At 44.1% G+C, this 21826-nt stretch overlaps 1 protein-coding gene across 1 annotated transcript in view; it reads right to left on the bottom strand.

Moving 5' to 3' along the window:
- Positions 1-314: 314 nt before the first annotated feature.
- Positions 315-21826, bottom strand: part of LOC132887224 (dipeptidyl aminopeptidase-like protein 6) — a 464642-nt gene continuing 443130 nt past the window's right edge. The window contains exons 24-26 of the mRNA XM_060922714.1: positions 18289-18361; positions 18052-18125; positions 315-768 (exon numbers count right to left, since the gene is read on the bottom strand). Coding sequence (XP_060778697.1) covers positions 622-768; positions 18052-18125; positions 18289-18361 — 294 coding nt within the window. The 3' untranslated portion in view covers positions 315-621. The remainder of the gene's footprint in view (positions 769-18051; positions 18126-18288; positions 18362-21826) is intronic.

Here is a 21826-nt window from a genome sequence, read left to right as displayed (position 1 = left end):
TCTAAGGTGATGAACAGGAAGGAAATTTGACCACTATAAAACTTTTTTTTTTTATAATTGAGACCCGAGTTGACGTTTTGCTTGTTTGATATTTTACATCAGAGTAACAGACACAAGCATGACCAGATATGAGGACATTCAAATTACGATCACAAACGCCATCATTGTCATCTCAACCGTCAGTGAATATCTACACATCAGCACATTCAAGAGTCTTCAGGCTCGGTCTACACATTTTGTGCAAATAATAATAATAATAATAATAATAATAATACACCCATCCTGTTTCAGGTCAGAAGGTTCTGGCAGGAGGGTTTGTGGATGGCTACTGCTGCCAGCAGTCAGTTAACCAGAACAACCTCTCAATCAAAGTGATGGACAGATTGGAGACCGCCTTCTCTGCCTTATTGACCCTGGATTTCTTCAGTTAACAGAGCCGCTGCAGCAGCAGTGGACACTGAGAAGAACGTGTCCTGCCCACAGAAGGGAACAATCTCCAAACAGTGGGTTAAAATGAAAGACAGGGAAACAAACAATGGACTTAAATGGACAGGTTGCATATCGTCTGGTAAAAGGGGCTGGCTTTGTGCTTGGGGCATGTCATGTCATGATAAGAGGGCATTAACCCTCGTCTTCACTCTCCTCCTCTAGATCTTCAAAAAAGTTGTCTGGTTGGCTGAAGCACTCTTCAAAAAAGTTGATCAGGGACTGACTGAGGTGCTGCCTTGTTGCTTCACTGTGGAGGAAGTGACCTTCGTCCGGATAGATCTGGATAATCACAGGGCGAGAATCACATCGTCAATGCCACACTTAGTGTCTTTCAGCTTCAAGTTAACATGCTAACATAACTCTAATGTAAGTCTGAAGAATAAAAATCAGTAATGAATCTCTCGTAACAAAATAAACTGCATTTTGTTCTGAAATGAATTGAAAGTAACAGGGTTAATTTTTTTTAGCATAGAATTAGCAAACACACAAACTACTAGCATCCAAGCTCATGACATTAACATGATTCTAATCATTTATGTTAAAAAATGAATTTCAGTCTGTAATTTGGATGACAGGATAATACTTTTAAAGTGACCATCATTAGCCAATATCACAATATCACTTATTTTTCTTTTTTCAGTAACTTTAGATGATGCAAATTCTTCTTAAACATACGGTCAGGTTCATAAGTATTGACATTTGATGTAATTTTGCCTCTGTACGCCAGCACAGTGAAATTGAATTGAAGAAATCAATATGTGACTGAAGTGTAGACTTTCAGCTTTAAATCAAGGGTTTTAACAAAAATATTGCATTAACCTTTCAAGAATCACAGCCATTGTTTCCCATATTTGTAGCCTCAATATGGATTCAAACCTCTCTGGAGTAGATCTTGACTTGGACACGACTTGGACTCAAACCTCTCTGGACTTGAGCACTATCACCTCACACTAAGAAGGTTCTGGGTTCGAGCCCAACGGCTGACGAGAGCCTTTCTGTGTGGAGTTTGCATGTTCTCCCCGTGTCTGTGTGGGTTTCCTCCGGGTGCTTTGGTTTCCCCCACAGTCCAAAACCATGCAAGTTAGGCTAAAATGGAGTGGCCTTGGGCTGAAGTGGCCTTCAGGAAGGCACCTAACCCCCAACTGCTCCCCAGGCGCAGTAAGTGTATGTGTGATAAATAAAGATGTTGTTCTTCTTGACTTGGACTCAAACCTCTTTGGACTCGACCTTGCCTCAAACTTAATAAGACAATGGACTGATACACAGTTTCATAACCAGTTATAGAAGAAGACTTTATTTTGTCACATGTATGCTCAAGCACAGCAAATGTCCTGCTCTGCATTTATTTATTAGCAATGAACACACACACGAGCAATGACCACATATCCAGAGTAGCAGGCAGCTACACTATAGCACCCAGGGAGCAGTTGGGGGTTAAGTGCCTTGCTCAAGGGCACTTCAGTAATGATACAGAGGGAGGGGAAAGTGCACATTTTTCCTGCCAATCCAAGGAATCAAAACAGCAATGCTTTGGGCCAAAGGCTGCTTCTCTAACTTTTAGGCCATGGCTGCCCAGTATGGCATGATCCACCAGCCTCAGCCTCCCAGTGGATTGGATTACTGGCATGCACCACTGTGCCCAGTGTTTACTACAGGTTATGACCTGTTTCCTCATTATTTCATAACAAATTAAGGATATAAAAGGTCTGGAGTTGATTCTGAGTGCATTTGGCAGCTGTTCACTGTTTGGGAACTCTCAATATGTGGTCAAGTGTGTGATCCATCCTGATGGCTTCATTTCAAATCAGTGTACAAAGGCAAAAAAAAAAAAATCACTGTCTCAATACTTTTGGAGCTGGTTGCATTATTTGTGGAATATTTCAAATATTTTTAGGAGTGAATGTGTTCAGGAAGGAGGGTTGAGTGAAGTAAAATGTGCATTGTTTATAAACTATAATGGATGAGTGGTGCAAAAGGATGTTTCATGCATGAGATGGTCAACGGATTCACACACTAATGCAAAATTAATCTGATTTTTCAGTATTTTAATGGTAATATTTCAAGGTAAAGCATAGTTGTAGTGGACTGGCATGAGTGAAATGCTGTTTTATTACTGTTAAGTGATTTATCTGAACCATACACATCAGTTTATATACAGTGTTTCCTCTTTTGCATTGTTGGATGAATTGTATTTGATTAATAATGTCCCATGAGAAGGATGAAGTGCTCAGCTTGGCAAAACAAAAGGGTCATCTCTTGTTTGTTCTTCTTCACCATGACCTCCACAACATGCTCCTCCTCATTAGCATGCGATTAGCTGAGGGGAGCAGTTTGACACAGGAATGGTCATAACCTCCTTGTAGAAAATTGGAGCTTAATTAGTTTCTCAACATTCAACAAGTCAGTGAGAGTGAGACCTTTTGGATGACTCCGCAGTTTGCGTCCCACTGATGCTACATTTACAAATATTTATGTAATGAGAAAAGACATTTTGAAACACAGATGAAGTGTCCTTCACAACAACCTGTGTGCATGTGGAAGAGGATGAACAGATTACATCATATATAAATAACTACATGTATAAGCTACAGTAGTTAGAATGCGTGACCAATCCAGCCCCTGGGGGTGCATAAGCATACTCTTAGTGCCGGTCCCAAGCTCGGATAATTGGAGAGGGTCGTGTCAGGAAGTGCATCCAGTGTAAAACTGTACCAAATCTAACATGCGGATTGAAAAGAGAAATACCATACCGGATCGGTCGGGGCCTGGGCTAACAACGACTGCCTCCAGTACTGTTGGTCAACAGGGTGCCGGTGGAAAGTGTGCTACTGTTGCACCAAAAAGGAGAAGGAGAGAGGGGGGAGGCATGTTAGGAGAGAGCATGAAAGATGCAAGGGAAGGAGCTTAGAATTGAGGGTAGGAACACTGAATGTGGGAACATTGACTGGCAGAGCGAGAGAGTTAGCAGGTATGATGGAAAGAAGGAAGTTGGACATTTTGTGTGTGCAGGAGATGAGGTGGAAGGGAAGCAAGGCCAAGAACATTGGAGATGGATGCAAGTTGTTTTATGAAAAGAGAAATGGTGTTAGTATTGTTTTGAGGGGAGAGTTGGTCAACAGTGTGATTGATGTGAAGACGGTGTCAGATAGAGTGAAAGGCATGAAGTTGGAGATTCAAGGAGTGGTAATCAATGTTGTGTGTGTGTACACCCCACAGGTTGGATGTGAGAATGAAGAGAAAGAGTTTTTTTTTTTCTGGGAAAAGATGGATGAAGTGGTAGAAAGTATACTGAGGGAGGAGCGTGTGCTGATAGGAGCAGATTTCAATGGACATGTTGGTGAGGGAAACAGAGGAGATGAGGACATGATGGGCAGATATGGTGTAAGAGAGAGAAATGTGGAAGGGCAAATGGTGGTTGATTTTTCAAAGAGGATCAATTTGGTAATAGTCAATACATACTTCGAGAAGAAAGAGCAGCACAGGGTGACGTTTAAGAGTGGAGGAAGATCTACACAGGTGGACTACATACTCTGCAGAAGAGGTAACCTGAAGGAGATTGGAGACTTTAAAGTGAAGGCAAGGGAGAGTGTAGCTAGACAACATCAAGTGGTTGTGTGCAAGATGAGTTTGAAAGTGAAAAAAAGGAAGCGTGAAATAGTGGAGCCGAAGATTAAGTGGTGGAAACTAAAAGAGGTTGAACATCAGAAGGAGTTTAGGGAAGAAATGAGAGGACCATTGAGTGGTAATGGAAGTCTGCCAGAAGATTGGGATACTACTGCTGTACTAGTAAGAGAGGCAGCAAGGAAGGTGCTAGGGTGGTCATCGGGAAGGAAGACAAGGAAACATGGTGGTGGAACAAAGAAGTGCAGGAAATTATAAAAGAGAAGAGGCTAGCAAAGAAGAATTGGGATGAGCAGAGAGACAAAGAAAGCAGGCAGTTATACAGAGAGACGAGACAGAAAGCAGAAAGAGCAGGAGCGAAAGCAAAAGCAAATGCATACCAGGAGTTGTACAAAAGACTGGGGACCAAAGAAGGAGAGAAAGACCTGTACAGACTAGCTAGGCAGAGAAACAGGGAAGCGAGGGATGTACAGCAGGTAAGAGTGATGAAAGATGGAAATGGAAATGTGCTGACAAACAAAGAGAGTGTATTAAGAAGGTGGAAAGAGTACTTTGAGGATTTATTAAATGAGGAGAATCCAAGAGAGAAAAGGTCAGATTCGTTGGAGACAGCAAATCAGGAAGCAGAGTTGGTTAGTAAGGATGAGGTGAGGGCAGCCATGAAAAGAATGAAGACTGGGAAAGCAGTCGGACCAGATGGTATCCTGATTGAGGCTTGGAGATGTTTAGGTGAGACGGCTGTGGAGTTCTGAATGAGATTGTTTAATAAGATCCTAGAGAATGAGAAAATGCTGAATGAATGGAGAAAGAGTGTGCTAGTCCCAATATACAAGAATAAAGGAGATGTACAGAGCTGAAGTAATTACAGAGGAATAAAATTGATGAGTCACACCATGAAGTTATGGGAAAGGGTATTGGAGGCAAGATTGAGAAGAGAGATAGCAATCTGTGAACAGCAGTATGGGTTTATGCCAAGGAAGAGCACGTCGGATGCAATTTTTGCTTTAAGAATATGAATGGAGAAGTACAGGGAAGGCCAGAGAAAGCTACATTGTGTGTTTGTAGACCTGGAGAAGGCATACAATAGAGTGCCGAGAGATGAGTTACGGTACTGTATGAGAAAGTGTGGAGTGAATGAGAAGTACATTAAAGTGGTGCAAGACATGTATGAGAACAGTGAAACAGCGAGGTGTGCAGTTGGAATGACTGAATGGTTCAAGGTGAAGGTGGGACTCCATCAAGAATCTGCTTTTAGTCCTTTTTTGTTTGCCATAGTGATGGATAGCTTGACAGACGAAGTGAGGCAAGAGTCTCCATGGAACATGACGTTTGTGGATGATATTGTGATATGTGGTGAAAGTAGAAAGGAGGTTGAGTTGGGTTTGGAGAGATGGAGGGATGCATTGGAACGAAGAGGAATGAAGGTGAGCAGTAGCAAAACAGAATACATGTGTATCAATGAGAATGGGGATGAGAGTGTAGTGAAGATGCAAGGAGTAGACGTAAAGAAAGTTGGTGAATTCAAGTACCTGGGGTCAACTGTGCAGGAAAATGGGGGCTGCGATAGTGAGGTGAGAAAGAGAGCACAGGCAGGGTGGAGCAGTTGGAGAAGGATTTTGGGAGTCGTTTGTGATAGGAAAGTCCCAGCAAAAGTGAAAGGTAAGATGTATAAGACAGTACTGAGACCAGCTGTGATGCATGGATTGGAGACTGTACCCTTAACGAAGAGACAGGAGGCAAAGTTGGAGGTGGCGCAGTTGAGGATGTTAAGGTTTGCAATGGGAGTGACAAGGTTGGACAGGATAAGGAATGAGCACATCAGAGGGACAGCACATGTGGAGAGTTTGGGAATTAAGCTAAGAGAGATGAGACTGAGATGGTACGGGCACATCCTGAGAAGAGATGCAGAGCATGTTGGAAGGAGAATGTTGAGGATGGAGCTGCCAGGCAAACGAAAACAAGGAAGGCCAAAGAGGAGATACATGGATGCAGTGAGAGAGGACATGAAAATGGCAGGAGTGGTAGAGAAGGATGCGGAAGACAGGGAGCAATGGAGACTAAAGATCCACTGTGGCGACCCCTAATTGGGAGCAGCCAAAAGAAGAAGAAGAAGTTAGAATATGTGACCATCCTTTTCCACAAGTCGCTCAATGTATGTTATAAAAACACTCATTCTAGTTCATACACTGTGGCAGCGGGGGCGTGGTCAAGCATCGGTCTGTGACTGGAGGGCGGAGTCAGGGAAGGTAAGTGGCAGAATCACTGCACCTGATGTCAGTTAACGTGTGTTTGTGTGTCTTCCCCAGTGACCGCGCTCTATATAAGGAGAGCGAGAGCAGAGGAAGAGAGCTCTCTCCCCAACCAGACGACCTGTGTGTGTGCATGCATGGCTGGGAGAATAATGTCACTGTACAGTGTCCAAATAAAGAGATTTTGTTGAACTCAGTTCTGGCCTGCTGTCCTTCTGTGCTCCACCCACCCATCCAAATTGCCACAGTGGTGCCGAAACCCGGGATCGGAGCACAGAGAAGAACAGCCCCATGGAGTCCTCCCCCTTTGCGGACCTGGTCCATGCCCTCGCCATGGCCCAGCAGAGCCAGCACCAGGCACTAGTCGCCCTCCGGAAGGAGCAGGAGCAAAGATTCGAGGCCCCGGTGCTGGTGCAACAGGAAGATCATCAGGCGTTCCGGCACCTCCTCGCATCAGCGGGGTCCAGCACCTCCACTGCCGCGAGCGCTCCCCACCTCACCCTAACGAAGATGGGCCCACACGACGACCTCGAGGCTTTCCTGATACTCTTTGAGCAGGCAGCAGAGGCCTCAGGTTGGCCGGTGGAACAGCGCGCGGTGCGCCTCCTCCCCTGCTAACAGGCGAGGCGCAGCTGGCCGCACTACAGCTCCCCACCGACAGCCGGCTGGTCTACGCAGACCTCCACTGGGCTGTCCTCCAGCATGTGGGGTGCACCCCCGAACAACATCGACAGTGCTGCCATGCTCTGCACCTGGAGGAAGTCGGCTGGCCGTTCGCGTTTGGCCAGCAACTCCGGGATGCCTGCTGGTGGTGGCTGAGGGCTGACAACCGCGATGGCACGGGAATCGTCAATCTGGTGGTACTGGAACAGTTCATCGCCCGACTACCCGAAGGGACCACGGAGTGAGTCCAGTGCCATCGCCCGGCGTCGCTGGATCAGGCCATTGAGCTGGCGGAGGACCATTTGGCGGCTGTTCCGACGGCAGGACAGCATATCTCCTCTTCTCCCCTCTCTCTCTCTCTCTCTCTCTCTCTCTCTCCCTCTCCTTCTGTTTCTCGTCCTCGCCCCGTTCCCCCACTGCGGAGGCGGGGGCTGGCTCCACCCCAGCCGGCCTGCCACACCCACGGTGCCCTCCCGTTTCCCACTTCTGTGTCTGTCTCTTCCCCCCCTCAGGTGAGTGAGCCCCAGAGTACCGGTGCAGAGAGAAAGCACGGGCCGGTTTGCTGGCGCTGCAGGGAGCCAGGGCACCTCCAGCAGCAGTGCTCGGCCATGGAGGTGGGTGCAGTGGTCTGGATCCCCGACGCACCAGGAGCCGCCCTCGATCGGATCGGAGTGTATCGCATACCGGTGAGTGTCCAAGGGGATACATATCAGGCGTTGGTGGACTCTGGCTGCAATCAGACCTCAATCCACCAAAGCCTGGTGCAAGATGAGGCATTGGGGGGAGCACAATTGGTGAAGGTGTTGTGTGTGCATGGGGATGTTCACAACTACCCTTTAGTGTTGGTCCACATTCTTTTTTGAGGGGAAAAATTTAGTGTAAAGGCGGCGGTTAATCCTTGCCTTACCCACTCGATAATTTTGGGGACTGATTGGCCGGGATTTCGGGAGTTAATGAGTCATTTAGTGAAGAGTGAGGCCTGCCGTAGTTCAGCAGGGAGAGGTCCTGATGTGGCATTGGCAGGAGCAGCTGTCACAGAGCTGTCTACGTCATCTCCGCATCAGAGCAAGGAGCTGCAGGCTCCTCCTCCTTCTCTCGGGGAATCCCTCGCGGATTTCCCGTTAGAACAGTCGCGGGACGAGACTCTATGGCATGCGTTTGACCAAGTGAGAGTAATCAATGGTCAAACGCTCCAGCCAAATGCCACCCCATCCTTCCCCTATTTCTCCATTATGAGAGATAGATTATACCGAGTGACGCAGGACACTCAGACTAAGGAGCTGATTACACAGCTTTTGATTCTAAAGAGCTGCCAGGAATTGGTATTCCAGGCGGCTCACTTTAATCCCATGGCTGGACACTTGGGGCAGGATAAGACACTAACCCGAATAATGGCCTGGTTCTATTGGCCAGGGATTCGCGGAGATGTCCGTAGGTGGTGTACGGCATGCCGCGAATGCCAGTTAGTAAATCCAGCGGCCATTCCAAAAGCACCTTTGCGCCCTCTACCATTAATCAAGACCCCGTTCGAAAGAATTGGGATGGATCTCGTCGGGCCATTAGATCGGTCAACACGAGGGTATCGCTTTATTTTAGTTCTGGTGGACTATGCAACACGATACCCGGAAGAAGTGCCTCTTCGCAATATCTCAGCATGCAATATTGTGGAGGTGCTCTTCCGCGTCATCTCCCAAGTCGGAATCCCCAAAGAGATTCTGACTGATCAAGGGACCTCATTTATGTCACGCACACTGAGCGAACTGTATAGGTTATTGGGAATTAAGCCGATCCGTACCAGCGTTTATCACCCACAAATGGACGGTTTAGTTGAACGGTTCAATTGCACACTCAAGAATATAATTAAAAAGTTTGTTCGCGAGGACGCACACAATTGGGATAAATGGCTCGAACCCCTGTTATTTGCAGTGCGAGAGGTCCCACAAGCCTCCACGGGGTTCTCCCTGTTCTAATTATTATATGGACGTAAGCCGCACGGCATCCTAGATGTACTGCGAGAAAATTGGGGGGCGGGACCTTCCCCGAGCAAAAATGAAATTCAATACATTATTCACCTGCGTGCAAAACTCCACACACTCACACACCTAACCCAGGAGAATTTGCGGCAGGCCCAAGAACAGCAAACCCGCCTGTATGACAGGAGTACGTGCCTTAGGGAGTTCGCACCGGGAGATAAAGTACTCGTACTGTTGCCCACATCGAGCTCCAAATTGATCACCAAGTAGCAAAGACCCTTTGAGGTCACATGGCGAGTCGGGGACATCGACTATGAGGTGAGACAGGACAGGGGTGGGGTGCTACAGATTTACCACCTCAATCTGCTCAAACTCTGGAATGAGGAGGTCCCCGTGGTGTTGGTGTCAGTGGTTCCAGAGAAGGTGGAGCTGGGCCCAGAGGTTCAAAAGGAAACATTGACATTGCGTACCTCTCCGGTCCCCTGTGGAGACCACCTCTCGCCGACCCAACTCACGGAGGTTGCCCAGTTGCAGACCGAATTTTCGGACGTGTTCTCGCCCCTGTCCAGCCGCACCGGCCTCATAGAACACCACATCGAGATGCCCCCAGGGGTGGTAGTGCGCAGCCACCCTTACAGACTACCCGAACACAAGAAAAAAGTGGTTCGGGAAGAACTCGAGGCCATGCTCGAAATGGGCATCGTCGAGGAGTCCCACAGTGACTGGAGCAGCCCAGTGGTCTTGGTTCCCAAGGCCGATGGGTCGGTCTGGTTCTGTGTGGACTATAGAAAATTCAACGCAGTGTCTAAATTTGATGCATACCCAATGCCTCATATTGACGAGTTGCTGGATCGACTAGGCACGGCTCGCTTTTACTCGACACTGGATTTGATAAAGGGTTATTGGCAGATCCCCTTGACTCCACTATCCAGAGAAAAAAACGGCCTTTTCCACACCGTTTGGCTTACACCAATTTGTTACACTTCCTTTTGGGCTGTTTGGGGCGCCCGCTACATTCCAGCGGCTTATGGATAGGGTCCTCTGCCCCCACGCCACCTATGTGGCCACATACTTAGATGATATCATAATCTATAGTAATGACTGGCCGCGGCATTTAGAACACCTAAGGGCCGTCCTTAGGTCGCTGGGGCGAGCGGGTCTCATGGCCAACCCGAAGAAGTGTGCGATTGGGTGGGTGGAAGTATGGTATCTGGGCTTCCACTTGGGCAATGGGCAGGTCGCAGGCTTTATCCTTCTACAAGGTCGCAGGCAAGCTGGAGCCTATCCCAGCTGACTATGGGCGAAAGGCAGAGTACACCCTGGACAAGTCGCCAGGTCATCACAGGGCTGACACATAGACACAGACAACCATTCACACTCACATTCACACCTACGGTCAATTTAGAGTCACCAGTTAACCTAACCTGCATGTCTTTGGACTGTGGGGGAAACCGGAGCACCCGGAGGAAACCCACGCAGACACGGGGATCGAACCCGGACCTTCTTGCTGTGAGGTGACAGCGCTAACCACTACACCACTGTAGCAATGGGCAGGTGCGTCCCCAAATTAACAAGACAGCAGTGATTGCAGCCTGCCTGAGGCCTAAGACCAAAAAGGGGGTGAGACAGTTCCTGGGGCTGGCTGGCTACTATCATAGGTTTATACCTAATTATTCAGATGTCACCAGCCTGCTGACTGATCTCACTAAAAAGGGGGCACCAGATCCGGTCCAGTGGATGGAGCAATGCCAGCGGGCTTTCTCGGAGGTGAAGGCTGCACTGTGTGGGGGGCCACTGTTACACTCCCCTGACTTTTCTCTCCCCTTTATGTTGCAGATGGACGCGTCAGACAGAGGGCTAGGGGCTGTTTTGTCCCAGGAGGTGGAGGGGGAGGATCATCCAGTGCTGTATATCAGCAGAAAGCTGTCGGTGCATTAGGGGCGCTACAGCACCATCGGGAAAGAGTGCCTAGCCATCAAGTGGTCGGTCCTCGCCCTCCGCTACTACCTGCTGGGATACCCTTTCACCCTCTGTTCAGACCACGCGCCCGTCCAGTGGCTCCACCGCATAAAGGATGCCAACGCACGGATCACCCGTTGGTATCTGGCACTCCAACCCTTTAACTTCAAGGTGATCCACAGGCCGGGGGCGCAGATGGTCATGGCGGACTTCCTCTTCCATCGGGGGGGTGGGGGAGTCGGCTGCCGGACGGACGGCCGCCCGGCCCGAGTTGGGCGGTGGGGGTATGTGGCAGCGGGGGCGTGGTCAAGTGTCGGTCTGTGACTGGAGGGCGGAGTCAGGGAAGGTAAGTGGCAGAATCACTGCACCTGATGTCAGTTAACGTGTGTTTGTGTGTGTCTTCCCCAGTGACCGCACCCTATATAAGGAGAGAGCAGAGGAAGAGAGCTCTCTCCCCAACCAGACGACCTGTGTGTGTGCATGCATGGCTGGGAGAATAAGGTCACTGTAAAGTGTCCAGATAAAGAGATTTTGTTGAACTCAGTTCTGGCCTGCCGTCCTTCTGTGCTCCACCCACCCGTCCGAATTGCTACATACACCTTACCCTGTTACCTGAACATCCACATCTATGAAATAACTAGAACATTCCACAAGTAACATGTTTAACAGGAAGTTGCATCATCTGAATCTCCTGAAAATCATGGGAAGAAGCAAAGCAAGTTTTTTTTTTTCATTTTCTGCCTTTAGTTTTATTTTAAAATACACTTTAAGCAAATTACAGTCTTGCAATGTCCTTAATGTCCTTGTGTTGTTCGAGTGGATGGTAGTTAACTACATTTTGTGCATTTAAGAGCGGCGTTCCATACTGAAGAAAATCTGGAAACTCATCCAGTTGATTTGATTTATGGACACACAGGGATCCCAGCCATGTCCGTCCGTCCTTCCGTCCCCGCCCCTTGTGATTCTGATTGGCTGTTTGATTTTGGCGGGAACTAGAAGCGCGAGCACGCCTACATGACTTAATTTTGTCTACAGATAATTTCATATTTATCGGGTTTTTCCACTGAGAACAACTCAAACAGCGCAACACATTAATCATTTTTACAAATTTTAATACAAACTTTAAAAAGATGTCAGAACAAGTTGACCAAGGAGAGAAAGATGAAATGAAACCTGGGAAGAGAAAGAGTTTTGACGGAGGAAGAAAAGGAAAGAAGACGTGAAAGAGCGAGAGAAAGGCGAATAAATCTTTCACAAGAAAAGCGACAAGCTGAAAGGGAAAGAAAACGTGTAAAAATGAATTAATAGAAATGATGAGTTGTAGGAATTTAATTCTAAATAGTGATGTTGATTTTGAAATCACTGCGAAATCCTTCGGGATCTGACAAGTTGCCCTGAATCCACGCAGTGTTTTCATGAATCCTCTCTCTTTTATTTTCAATGACAAACAGAAAGCACCATGGAAGCAATACCCAGCTGTTAAACTGCTAAAGAGAGAATGTAGAAAGACTGAAAGAAAATGGCGCAAATCTAAACTTCACATCCATTATCAAATCCATAAAGAGATGCTTTGTAAATATAATTATGAAATTCGTAAAGCAAGACAGTCTTTCTTCTCTAACATCATCAACAGGAATATGAACAATGCCCGTGTGCTATTTTCAACAGTAGAGAAGCTAACTAATCCCCCACCACAATTAGCACCTGAACTTCCCTCAGTTAATAAATGCAATGAGTTTGCATCCTTCTTCAAAGGTAAAATTGATAAAATACGGCAGAATATTGCTCATAATATATCTCAGTTGCAAATAATTGAAAAACTGCAATCACCAGTGACACAGACAGATAACTTCAACACAATGTCAGAATTTTGTTTAATTGATTATGAGACTCTTGAAAAAACTGTACAAAATCTCAGTTCCTCAACATCTGAATTGGACATTCTGCCCACCAACTTTTTTAAGTCTGTTCTTCACCTTATAATTACAGATGTGCTTCAGATTATAAATACATCCCTAGAGACTAGCATTGTTCCTATGTCCCTGAAAAAAGCCGTTGTAAAGCCCCTACTTAAAAAGAATAATCTGGATGCTTCAGTATTAAACAACTACAGGCCAATATCAAATCTACCATTCATCGAGAAAATCCTTGAAAAAATTGTCTTCAATCAATTAACTGCCTTCTTGATGTCAAACAGCTGTTTTGATAACTGTCAGTCAGGATTTCGTGCCAATCATAGCACTGAAACAGCGCTGATTAAAGTTGTAAATGACATACGTCTTAATACTGATGCAGGCAAAACATCGGTCCTGGTGTTACTGGACCTCAGTGCAGCTTTTGATACTGTTGATCACAACATACTGCTATATCGACTTGAACACTGGGTTGGATTGACTGGTAAAGTTATCAATTGGTTAAAATCATACTTAAAAGATAGAAGCTTCTTTGTTACCATGGGAAATTGTACCTCAACATCAATGTCCTTGACCTGTGGTGTCCCCCAGGGGTCGATTCTTGGACCACTACTATTCAACCTTTATATGCTCCCACTTGGGCAAATTATCAAGAACAATTCAATTTTATATCACTGCTATGCAGATGACACCCAAATTTATTTTGCTCTATCACCTAATGATTATACCCCCCTTGAATGTCTCTACCAGTGTATCGACCAAATCAACAACTGGATGTCACAAAATTTTCTTCAGCTGAACACAGATAAAAAACAAGTAATTCTATTTGGGAAAAAAGATGAAAGACTCAGGATTACCACTATTCTTGACACAAAGGGGATTAAAACAAAAGAAATGGTTAAAAATCTTGGTGTTTTCATTGATAGCGAGCTAAACTTTGACAGTCACATGAAAGCAATCACTAAAATGGCATTTTATCACCTAAAAAACATTTCCAAACTAAGAGGACTTATGTCAAAAAATGATCTGGAAAAACTTATACATGCCTTCATCTCTAGTAGGGTTGATTACTGCAATGGCCTTTTCACAGGCCTGACAAAAAAAACCCGTCAAACGACTTCAGCTGGTTCAAAATGCAGCAGCTAGGGTTCTCACACGAACAAAAAGAACAGAGCACATTACTCCAATTCTAAGGTCCCTTCACTGGCTTCCAGTAAGCTACAGAATTGACTTTAAAGCATTGCTGCTGGTGTACAAATCTCTAAATGGTACAGGGCCCAATTACCTCTCTGATATGTTGCAGCAGCCTAACCCAATCAGATCTACCAGATCGCAGCAGCAAAATTTACTGGTAAAACCTGTTGTTAAAACAAAGTGTGGTGAAGCAGCTTTTAGCTACTATGCAGTACAGCTATGGAACCAACTGTCAGAGGACATCAAAAATGCTCCTGCTGTTGGCAGCTTCAAATCTAGACTAAAGACCAAGCTGTTTTCAGATGCTTTCTGCTAAATTATTAATATTGCCATCTCTACATGTTTTAAACTCTTAACTTTTACAGTCTCTGCATGTTTTAAATTTTACTTAACTTTTATTCTATTTTATTCTGCTGTTTTTTTCTTTTACTGAATTTTTACTTCATTTTATTATTTTATTTCTACTATTGTTTAATTCTTATTATTTTTCTTCCCCATTTATTTTATGTAATTTTATTTTCTATTGTTTACTGTTTTGCTTTTACTTCTGTAAAGCACATTGAACTGCCACTGTGTATGAAATGTGCTATATAAATAAACTTGCCTTGCCTTTCAACATATTTTGCTATAAATCCCTAAAGCACACTGTAGTTTATCGTAATAAAAAGAATAATGTACATGTGAGTTTGGAGAAATTTATCTTCTCGTGATAAAACTGAAATTGAAACACATCAAAGTCCATCATCTGTTGCATGTTTGTTTTCATTTGAATGGAAGCTCCGCTATTAGGTAGGACCTCATTTTATATTAATCCTATGTTACTGTGTTCCCCTGTTACTCAATAGCAACATGTAGCAAGGAAACTGCACTAAAATCATTTTAATATTTAGAGGCTTTGCACAGTCATCTGACCCCCATAGCAATGGTAACTAGGGTGCCATGACAGTGGGCACGCATACAGTGCTTCATTCAGCCAAATTAGTTGTTATTGGTCGGTATGGGAAGGTTTTGCTGGGTTTTTGGATGTGCAAATCATTCTGAGCAAAACAAAGACATCAGGTTTTTTAAATCAATCTAAAGTAATTAATCATCTTGATGAAAGTTAGGCTGTGCAGTGCTGCGGTATTCCTTGTGTTCACTTCAGTGTACAAGAATGAGCACTGTGCTGTTGTTCTGAAATTTTTTTTTAATTCTTACCTTAGCAGAAATTAAGTGAGCATACCAGAAGGGTTTTTTATCTCTCCGTTCGACACAGAGTCCCACTGAAGGCTTTTTTTTTCTGATTTTTCCCTTCTATGCTTAGAAATCTGTCTGTTTTTTCCCCCGATGATGAATTACTTTTGGTAAATAAAAAAAAAAAAATTCTGGTGTCTTTATTTCATTCAAAATGATTTGTACATCCAAAAACACAGCACAGCCTTCCCATACCAACCAATAACAACTAACTCGGCTGAATGAAGCACTACAGCTTTGCCCTCCTGTCATGGCACCCGAGTTACCATTGCTATGGGGGTCAGGTGATGGTGCAAAGCCTCTATTATTGCTTTACAACACGTCAATGTGGAGAGAATAGCAATTCTGGTAGTCGTAGAAATATCCAAACTTCACAGAAAAATGTTTTAGTCTACTTGTGTCCAGCATATTATCTGAAATTTAGCAAATTCGAGAAAAGTTTTAAGCTCCGCCCACTTCACAATCATATCCAGTCGTAGATAAGAGATAATAGAGGATATCCAACAAAAGACGATACAGTATAACAGCAGAAGAGCATTTAAATCAGGAAAAATAACCATACGTGTGAATAGAAAAATACATCTTGTGCAAAATGGGATTTTGCACACACGTGTATGCAGGTTGTAACAGTGTTGAACGAGAAGGGCACTTGGTAGAGTGCATACCTCCGCCAAGCCTCATATAAGACTAAACACAAAAAAGTCCTGGATCTGCTGTCTAATCACTTGTTCCTTGGCCCATGGCCCACCTTTCCACCAAATTTAATCAAAATCTATTCAGTACTTTATGTTATGTTGGAAACAAACAAACACATGAAGAAGATGAAAACATAACTCTGTCCAGCAAAGTTGATGGAGATAAAAATGTCATTGTGGAGCACTAGACTGAACAATTCTTAAAGTATGATGTTTATCCTCCAGGTCGTAGTGCAGGAAATGTTCTGTTCCTTCTGAGGTGGAGAGATTTTGTCCAGAGTTGTAGAGTGTGATGGCTACAGGTAGAAAAGACCTACTGAAGGGCTCCTTCCTGCACTGAGGCAGGAGAAACCTCCTGCTCAGTGTGCTCTTCTGTGCACTGATTGTTGGATGGAGCAGGTGGAAGTGATCGCTCTTAATGACAGTGAGCTTGGACAGTATCCTCCTCTCCTCCACAGCCTCCTGATCTCCACTGGAACCCATGACTGATCCAGCTCTCTGAGTGACTTAAGTCTATCAGTGTCCTTTGTAGTGATGTCACTGCCCCAGCACACCGCAGTGTAGAAGATCTTATACTTGGCACAGCAGACTCAGAGAAAGTTTGTAGCAGCTGACCTTGCACTCCAAAGGACCTCAGACTCCTAAGAAAATATGGTGGCTTTGTCCCTTTTTGTACAGGCTGTCCACATGTCCCACCACAGCTTGTCACTCAGGTGAACATCCAGATACTTGTAGATCTGTACCACCTTGATGTACTGACCCTCAATGGTGACCAGAGCTGGACCAGATGTCTTCTAATGGAAATCCTCCACAATCTCCTTTATCCTGCTGGTGTTACGTTGAAGATGGTTGCTCTGATACTACATGACAATGTTCTTAAGCAGGCTCCTGTACTCCTCCTCATTCCTTTCAGCTGAGAACTTCTCAGAGGTGTAAAAGGATGCAAGAACAGTCCCTACGGAGTGATATACAGTTCTGGATGGTGCTGACACTTGAAAAATCAAATAAACATGACTGTCATTGTGCTCCCATCATCTCCAGGTGAGAATAAGCTCTGAACAACTGGATGACAGCATCTCCACCCCATATGGGAGGGGTAGGCAAACTGTCAGGGGTCAAAGTGGTGTGCCCACGTGTCCTTGTCTTTGAATTCTTCTTGGGTGCCAGAAATAGGCAGGATGTCTTCCAAAGTGAAGAGACCTTTTCAAATTGAAGATGTGCTGTTGGACTCCACACAGCTGATCTGCACTGCATGTTGTTTTATTCAGTTCCCTTCTCACCTGCTCAGGTGTGATGGGGGGCTGCAGTCCAGGGTGTGAGGCATGTTAGTTGATGGACCATTATCAAACCTACTGAAGAAGTGATTCGCCCTTGCTTGCCTGTCTGGCTGCAGGGCTGATTGTAGCCCGAGACACTGTCCTGAATCATCCAAAGTGCATAAAACCCGCATGCCATCTCACAAGTTTTAGCTCCAAATAGCCTGAACTATGTCTGACAGATTTTATCCTGTTTACAGTGGGCGTTCCCACCATGAAAGAGAGACCAATCGAAACCGAAAGAGTGAAAGTGATTATCATGCCGTTACCATGGGAGCAGTCTTTTATGAATGTTTAAGTGGGCGCTCAGTGCTCCGACTCCGGTGTGACTGAGTAAGGGGACAAGTTTTATGTTTCATCTAATTTAGGCCATTTAAAAACTTTATCATGCTTGTATGATAAAAACTCACAAAGATATTTATCTAAATCCATGACCTACTCATTCTAAACTTGTTGAGCTTTGCCAGAGAAGCTCTCAACCCCAAAGGGTTAAATAAATGTAGTGTATATTGTGGAAGTATACATTTCCCTCCTGATGGATTGAAATCTAGTGCCACAGGATCTGAATAAATGAATGTTTTCCTCGACATGAATATGTATGTTATGTTTTCTTATTTACTTATTCACTATTTTGTAGTTGTTTAATTAGCTAACAGGAAAATCCTCTCAGCAGGGATGTCCTGCTCAAAAGAACAAGAATTAATTAGGATTGTAGATAGCAGCGGCAGACTCAGGTGATGTGTTACCTGTAGACTGTAGTTCCCCTTCCCACTGATTAACCTGGAGATAAATCTGGCTGTGTGCTGAAAATGCACTTTTTCTGCAAAGCAAAACAAGAGAACATTTACAGTAAGCTGCTGCTGCTTCTGTCTAAAGTGATTTCATTAAGCGTTGGGCCGGGGGAAGCATGAAACGGTCACTTTATTTTATCGATTCATGGCAGATAAATGTTAAAAACGGGATGGAGTTAGAGGTATACTCACCATCTGCAGTGGGATGAATGATCAAAAACTTCTTATCAACAAACTGAGAGGCTCGATGTGCAAGATTGGTCATCTGTGGGTGCATTTAAGGACACACACACACACAGACACACACAATATTTGGATCAATAAATAAAAAAATAATGTGCAACATACCTACTGTGTACTCCAGAATTATTGGCACCCTTCGTAAAAATTTCATAAAATACATTTACAATACAAAAAAATGTGACATAAGAATTAAATTCTCCGTTGAAACAAGAGGAGAAACTATTATGTTTGTTCGAAAAAAAAATCTCATTAGAGCAACTTATCTGTCAATAATATTTCCTTTCAAAAATATGTAGGATTTTTGTTTCCTTATTTTTAAATACCTGTTCACAGTTTGTACACAGTGATGACGTAGTACGTATGCGTGCGCATTTTGGAAACGGAAGTATAGTGGAGATCAACAGCTCATCAACCTATGCAAAGGGATTAATAACTAAAGATTGTGATTGTTACCTCAACAAGTTGACTTTGACAAATGGTGACCGACTTACAGATCCGAGTGGGTTGAAGACGTTAGCAAGTGGCCGAATATACGGTGGCCAGATTGAGAAACCGAGCATGTACAGCAGAGAGAAATTACGAGCCTACAAGTCACTGGATGCTTCCGAGTACATTATCTGTGGTCATGTACCAAATGTCAAATACCATGTCATAGAGCCAGAGTTTTGTGTCTTGAAATCAGAAATCCTCCCCAGCCAAAGACAAGGACGCAAGACCACGATGGATGAGGCTTGGGTTATAATCAACAAATGAGAAAACTACGTCCTCATGGTGAATTGCTCCTGTATTTTAGCCCATTCCTCCATACAGAACAGCTTCAACTCTGGGATGTTGGTGGGTTTCCTCACATGAACTGCTCGCTTCAGGTCCTTCCACAACATTTTGACTGGATTAAGGTCAGGACTTTGACTTGGCCATTCCAAAACATTAACTTTATTCTTCTTTAACCATTCTTTGGTAGAACAACTTGTGTGCTTAGGGTCGTTGTCTTGCTGCATGACCCACCTTCTCTTGAGATTCAGTTCATGGACAGATGTCCTGATATTTTCCTTTAGAATTTGCTGGTATAATTCAGAATTTATTGTTCCATCAATGATGGCAAGCCATCCTGGCCCAGTTGCGGCAAAACAGGCCCAAATCATGATACTACCACCACCATGTTTCACAGATGGGATAAGGTTCTTATGCTGGAATGCAGTGTTTTCCTTTCTCCAAACATAACGCTTCTCATTTCAACCAAAAAGTTCTATTTTGATCTCATCCGTCCACAAAACATTTTTCCAGTAGCCTTCTGGCTTGTCCACATGATCTTTAGCAAACTGCAGACGAGCAGCAATGTTCTTTTGGGAGAGCAGTGGCTTTCTCCTTGGATCCCTGCCATGCACACCATTGTTGTTCTGTGTTCTTCTGATGGTGGACTCATGAACATTAACATTAGCCAATGTGAGAGAGGCCTTCAGTTGCTTAGAAGTTACCCTGGGGTCCTTTGTGACCTCGACAACTATTACACACCTTGCTCTTGGAGTGATCTTTGTTGGTTGACCACTCCTGGGGAGGGTAACAATGGTCTTGAATTTCCTCCATTTGTACACAATCTGTCTGACTGTGGATTGGTGGAGTCCAAACCCTTTAGAGATGGTTTTGTAACCTTTTCCAGCCTGAAGAGCATCAACAACACTTTTTCTGAGGTCCTCAGAAATCTCCTTTGTTCGTACCATGATACACTTCCACAAACATGTGTTGTGAAGATCAGACTTTGATAGATCCCTGTTCTTTAAATAAAACAGGGTGCCCACTCACACCTGATTGTCATCCCATTGATTGAAAACACCTGACTCTAATTTCACCTTCAAATTAACTGCTAATCATAGAGGTTCACATACTTTTGCCACTCACAGATATGTAATATTGGATAATTTTCCTCAATAAATAAATGACTAAGTATAATATTTTTGTCTCATTTGTTTAACTGGGTTCTCTTTATCTACTTTTAGGACTTGTGTGAAAATCTGATGATGTTTTAGGTCATATTTATGCAGAAATATAGAAAATTCTAAAGCGTTCACAAACTTTCAAGCACCACTGTATGAGGCTTGTGTTATAATCATCAAATGAGAAAATTACATCCTCACGGTGAATTGCGCCTGTATGGCAGGGTAAGTAGTCTATTATTTGGTGTTGTGGGCTTGTAGCTCACAGTTCAGAGCTCTATGATGTAGTTGTTATGCAAACCTGAATTATGCTTCTGTGTTACTGTCCTTTCAAATTTAACTTTGGCTGTTACTCTCCTTACCATATCAAAAATCGCTTGCCTTGCCCCTGTAACTTTGATAGATAGATAACCTTACCTGATATAAAGAGGGCGCTGCAGACGTGAGCATTTTTGATTGTGTCCTCATTCCAGTTAACACATTTAAGCAGCCATGTTCTGAAACGGTCATGATCCTGTCGGAATCCTGTAAAACCTGAGTCCACTGGTGGAATATCGACTCCGACAAGTGTATATGCAACAGACAGACATTTTGATATTGGAAACGGTTTTTATTCAATTTTAAACGCTTGTTACTTCATTTGTGTCAGTCAGAATGGCTGGGGAACAACGCCATTTCTGTTTCCAAGGTGTGCACACAATTTTTGATGATGTTGACTGTGAAGGAATCGATATTATTAAAGTGAGATGGCCTTTCGATTTCATAAAATCGGTGAAATTTAGTTCCGTCTGAAATGTGGTGATTGTGATATCTGTTTATTTCTGTAATATCTCACAAAATATCAGGCCATTCTGTGGCTGGGAAGTTATTTAATTTGAGGGGATTAAAGCAAATAATGTGCATGAAATCGCTCGCTTGGCGCAGTCAAGCAGACAGAGGAAGTCCGTGTGCGCATGTGCAGGTTTACCTTCTTCTTCTTTTGGGTTTTACAGCAGCTGGCATCCACAGTGTTGCATTACTGCCATCTACAGGTTTCCCTTTGAGCGTGCACTGACAGTTCCATCATTCTGTCGCTAAACGAACAGCTGATCACACCGAGGTGCTCGCTGAGCGCCCATATTTATTAGTTTGGTCCTGCGTTTCCTTTCCTTCGTATAGAACATAACGTCTTTTCTTCTCGCTTTCTTTCCGTTACTGTAGTCGCTCTTTCACGTTTCATTCGCACACTCACGTCCTCCATTTTTCTCTCCTGTTTCAAATTTATCTTCCACAATGCCTTGCGCGAACGGGGAAAACCCACCACGTGATGCATGACGTAGTATCTTGAATTGGATCATGGTGAAGCAGGAAAAAAATAGCAGAGAATTTAGAGCAATGTGGAGATAAAGTCATTAATTGTTCTATTTTTTAAAAACTAATACAATTGGAAGTCTGTGATTCGAATTCAGTAGCTTTTGGTCATTAAACAAAAATAATTGGGTGTCAGGAAATTTCTTTTTATGACCTACACTTGAAAAATCTGAAAGGCAGTACAGCTTTAAATTATTCTCAATTTG

This window comes from Neoarius graeffei, chromosome 5 (assembly GCF_027579695.1).
Source record: "Neoarius graeffei isolate fNeoGra1 chromosome 5, fNeoGra1.pri, whole genome shotgun sequence".
Lineage (NCBI taxonomy): Eukaryota > Metazoa > Chordata > Actinopteri > Siluriformes > Ariidae > Neoarius > Neoarius graeffei.
This window is presented reverse-complemented; position numbering and strand designations above follow the sequence as displayed.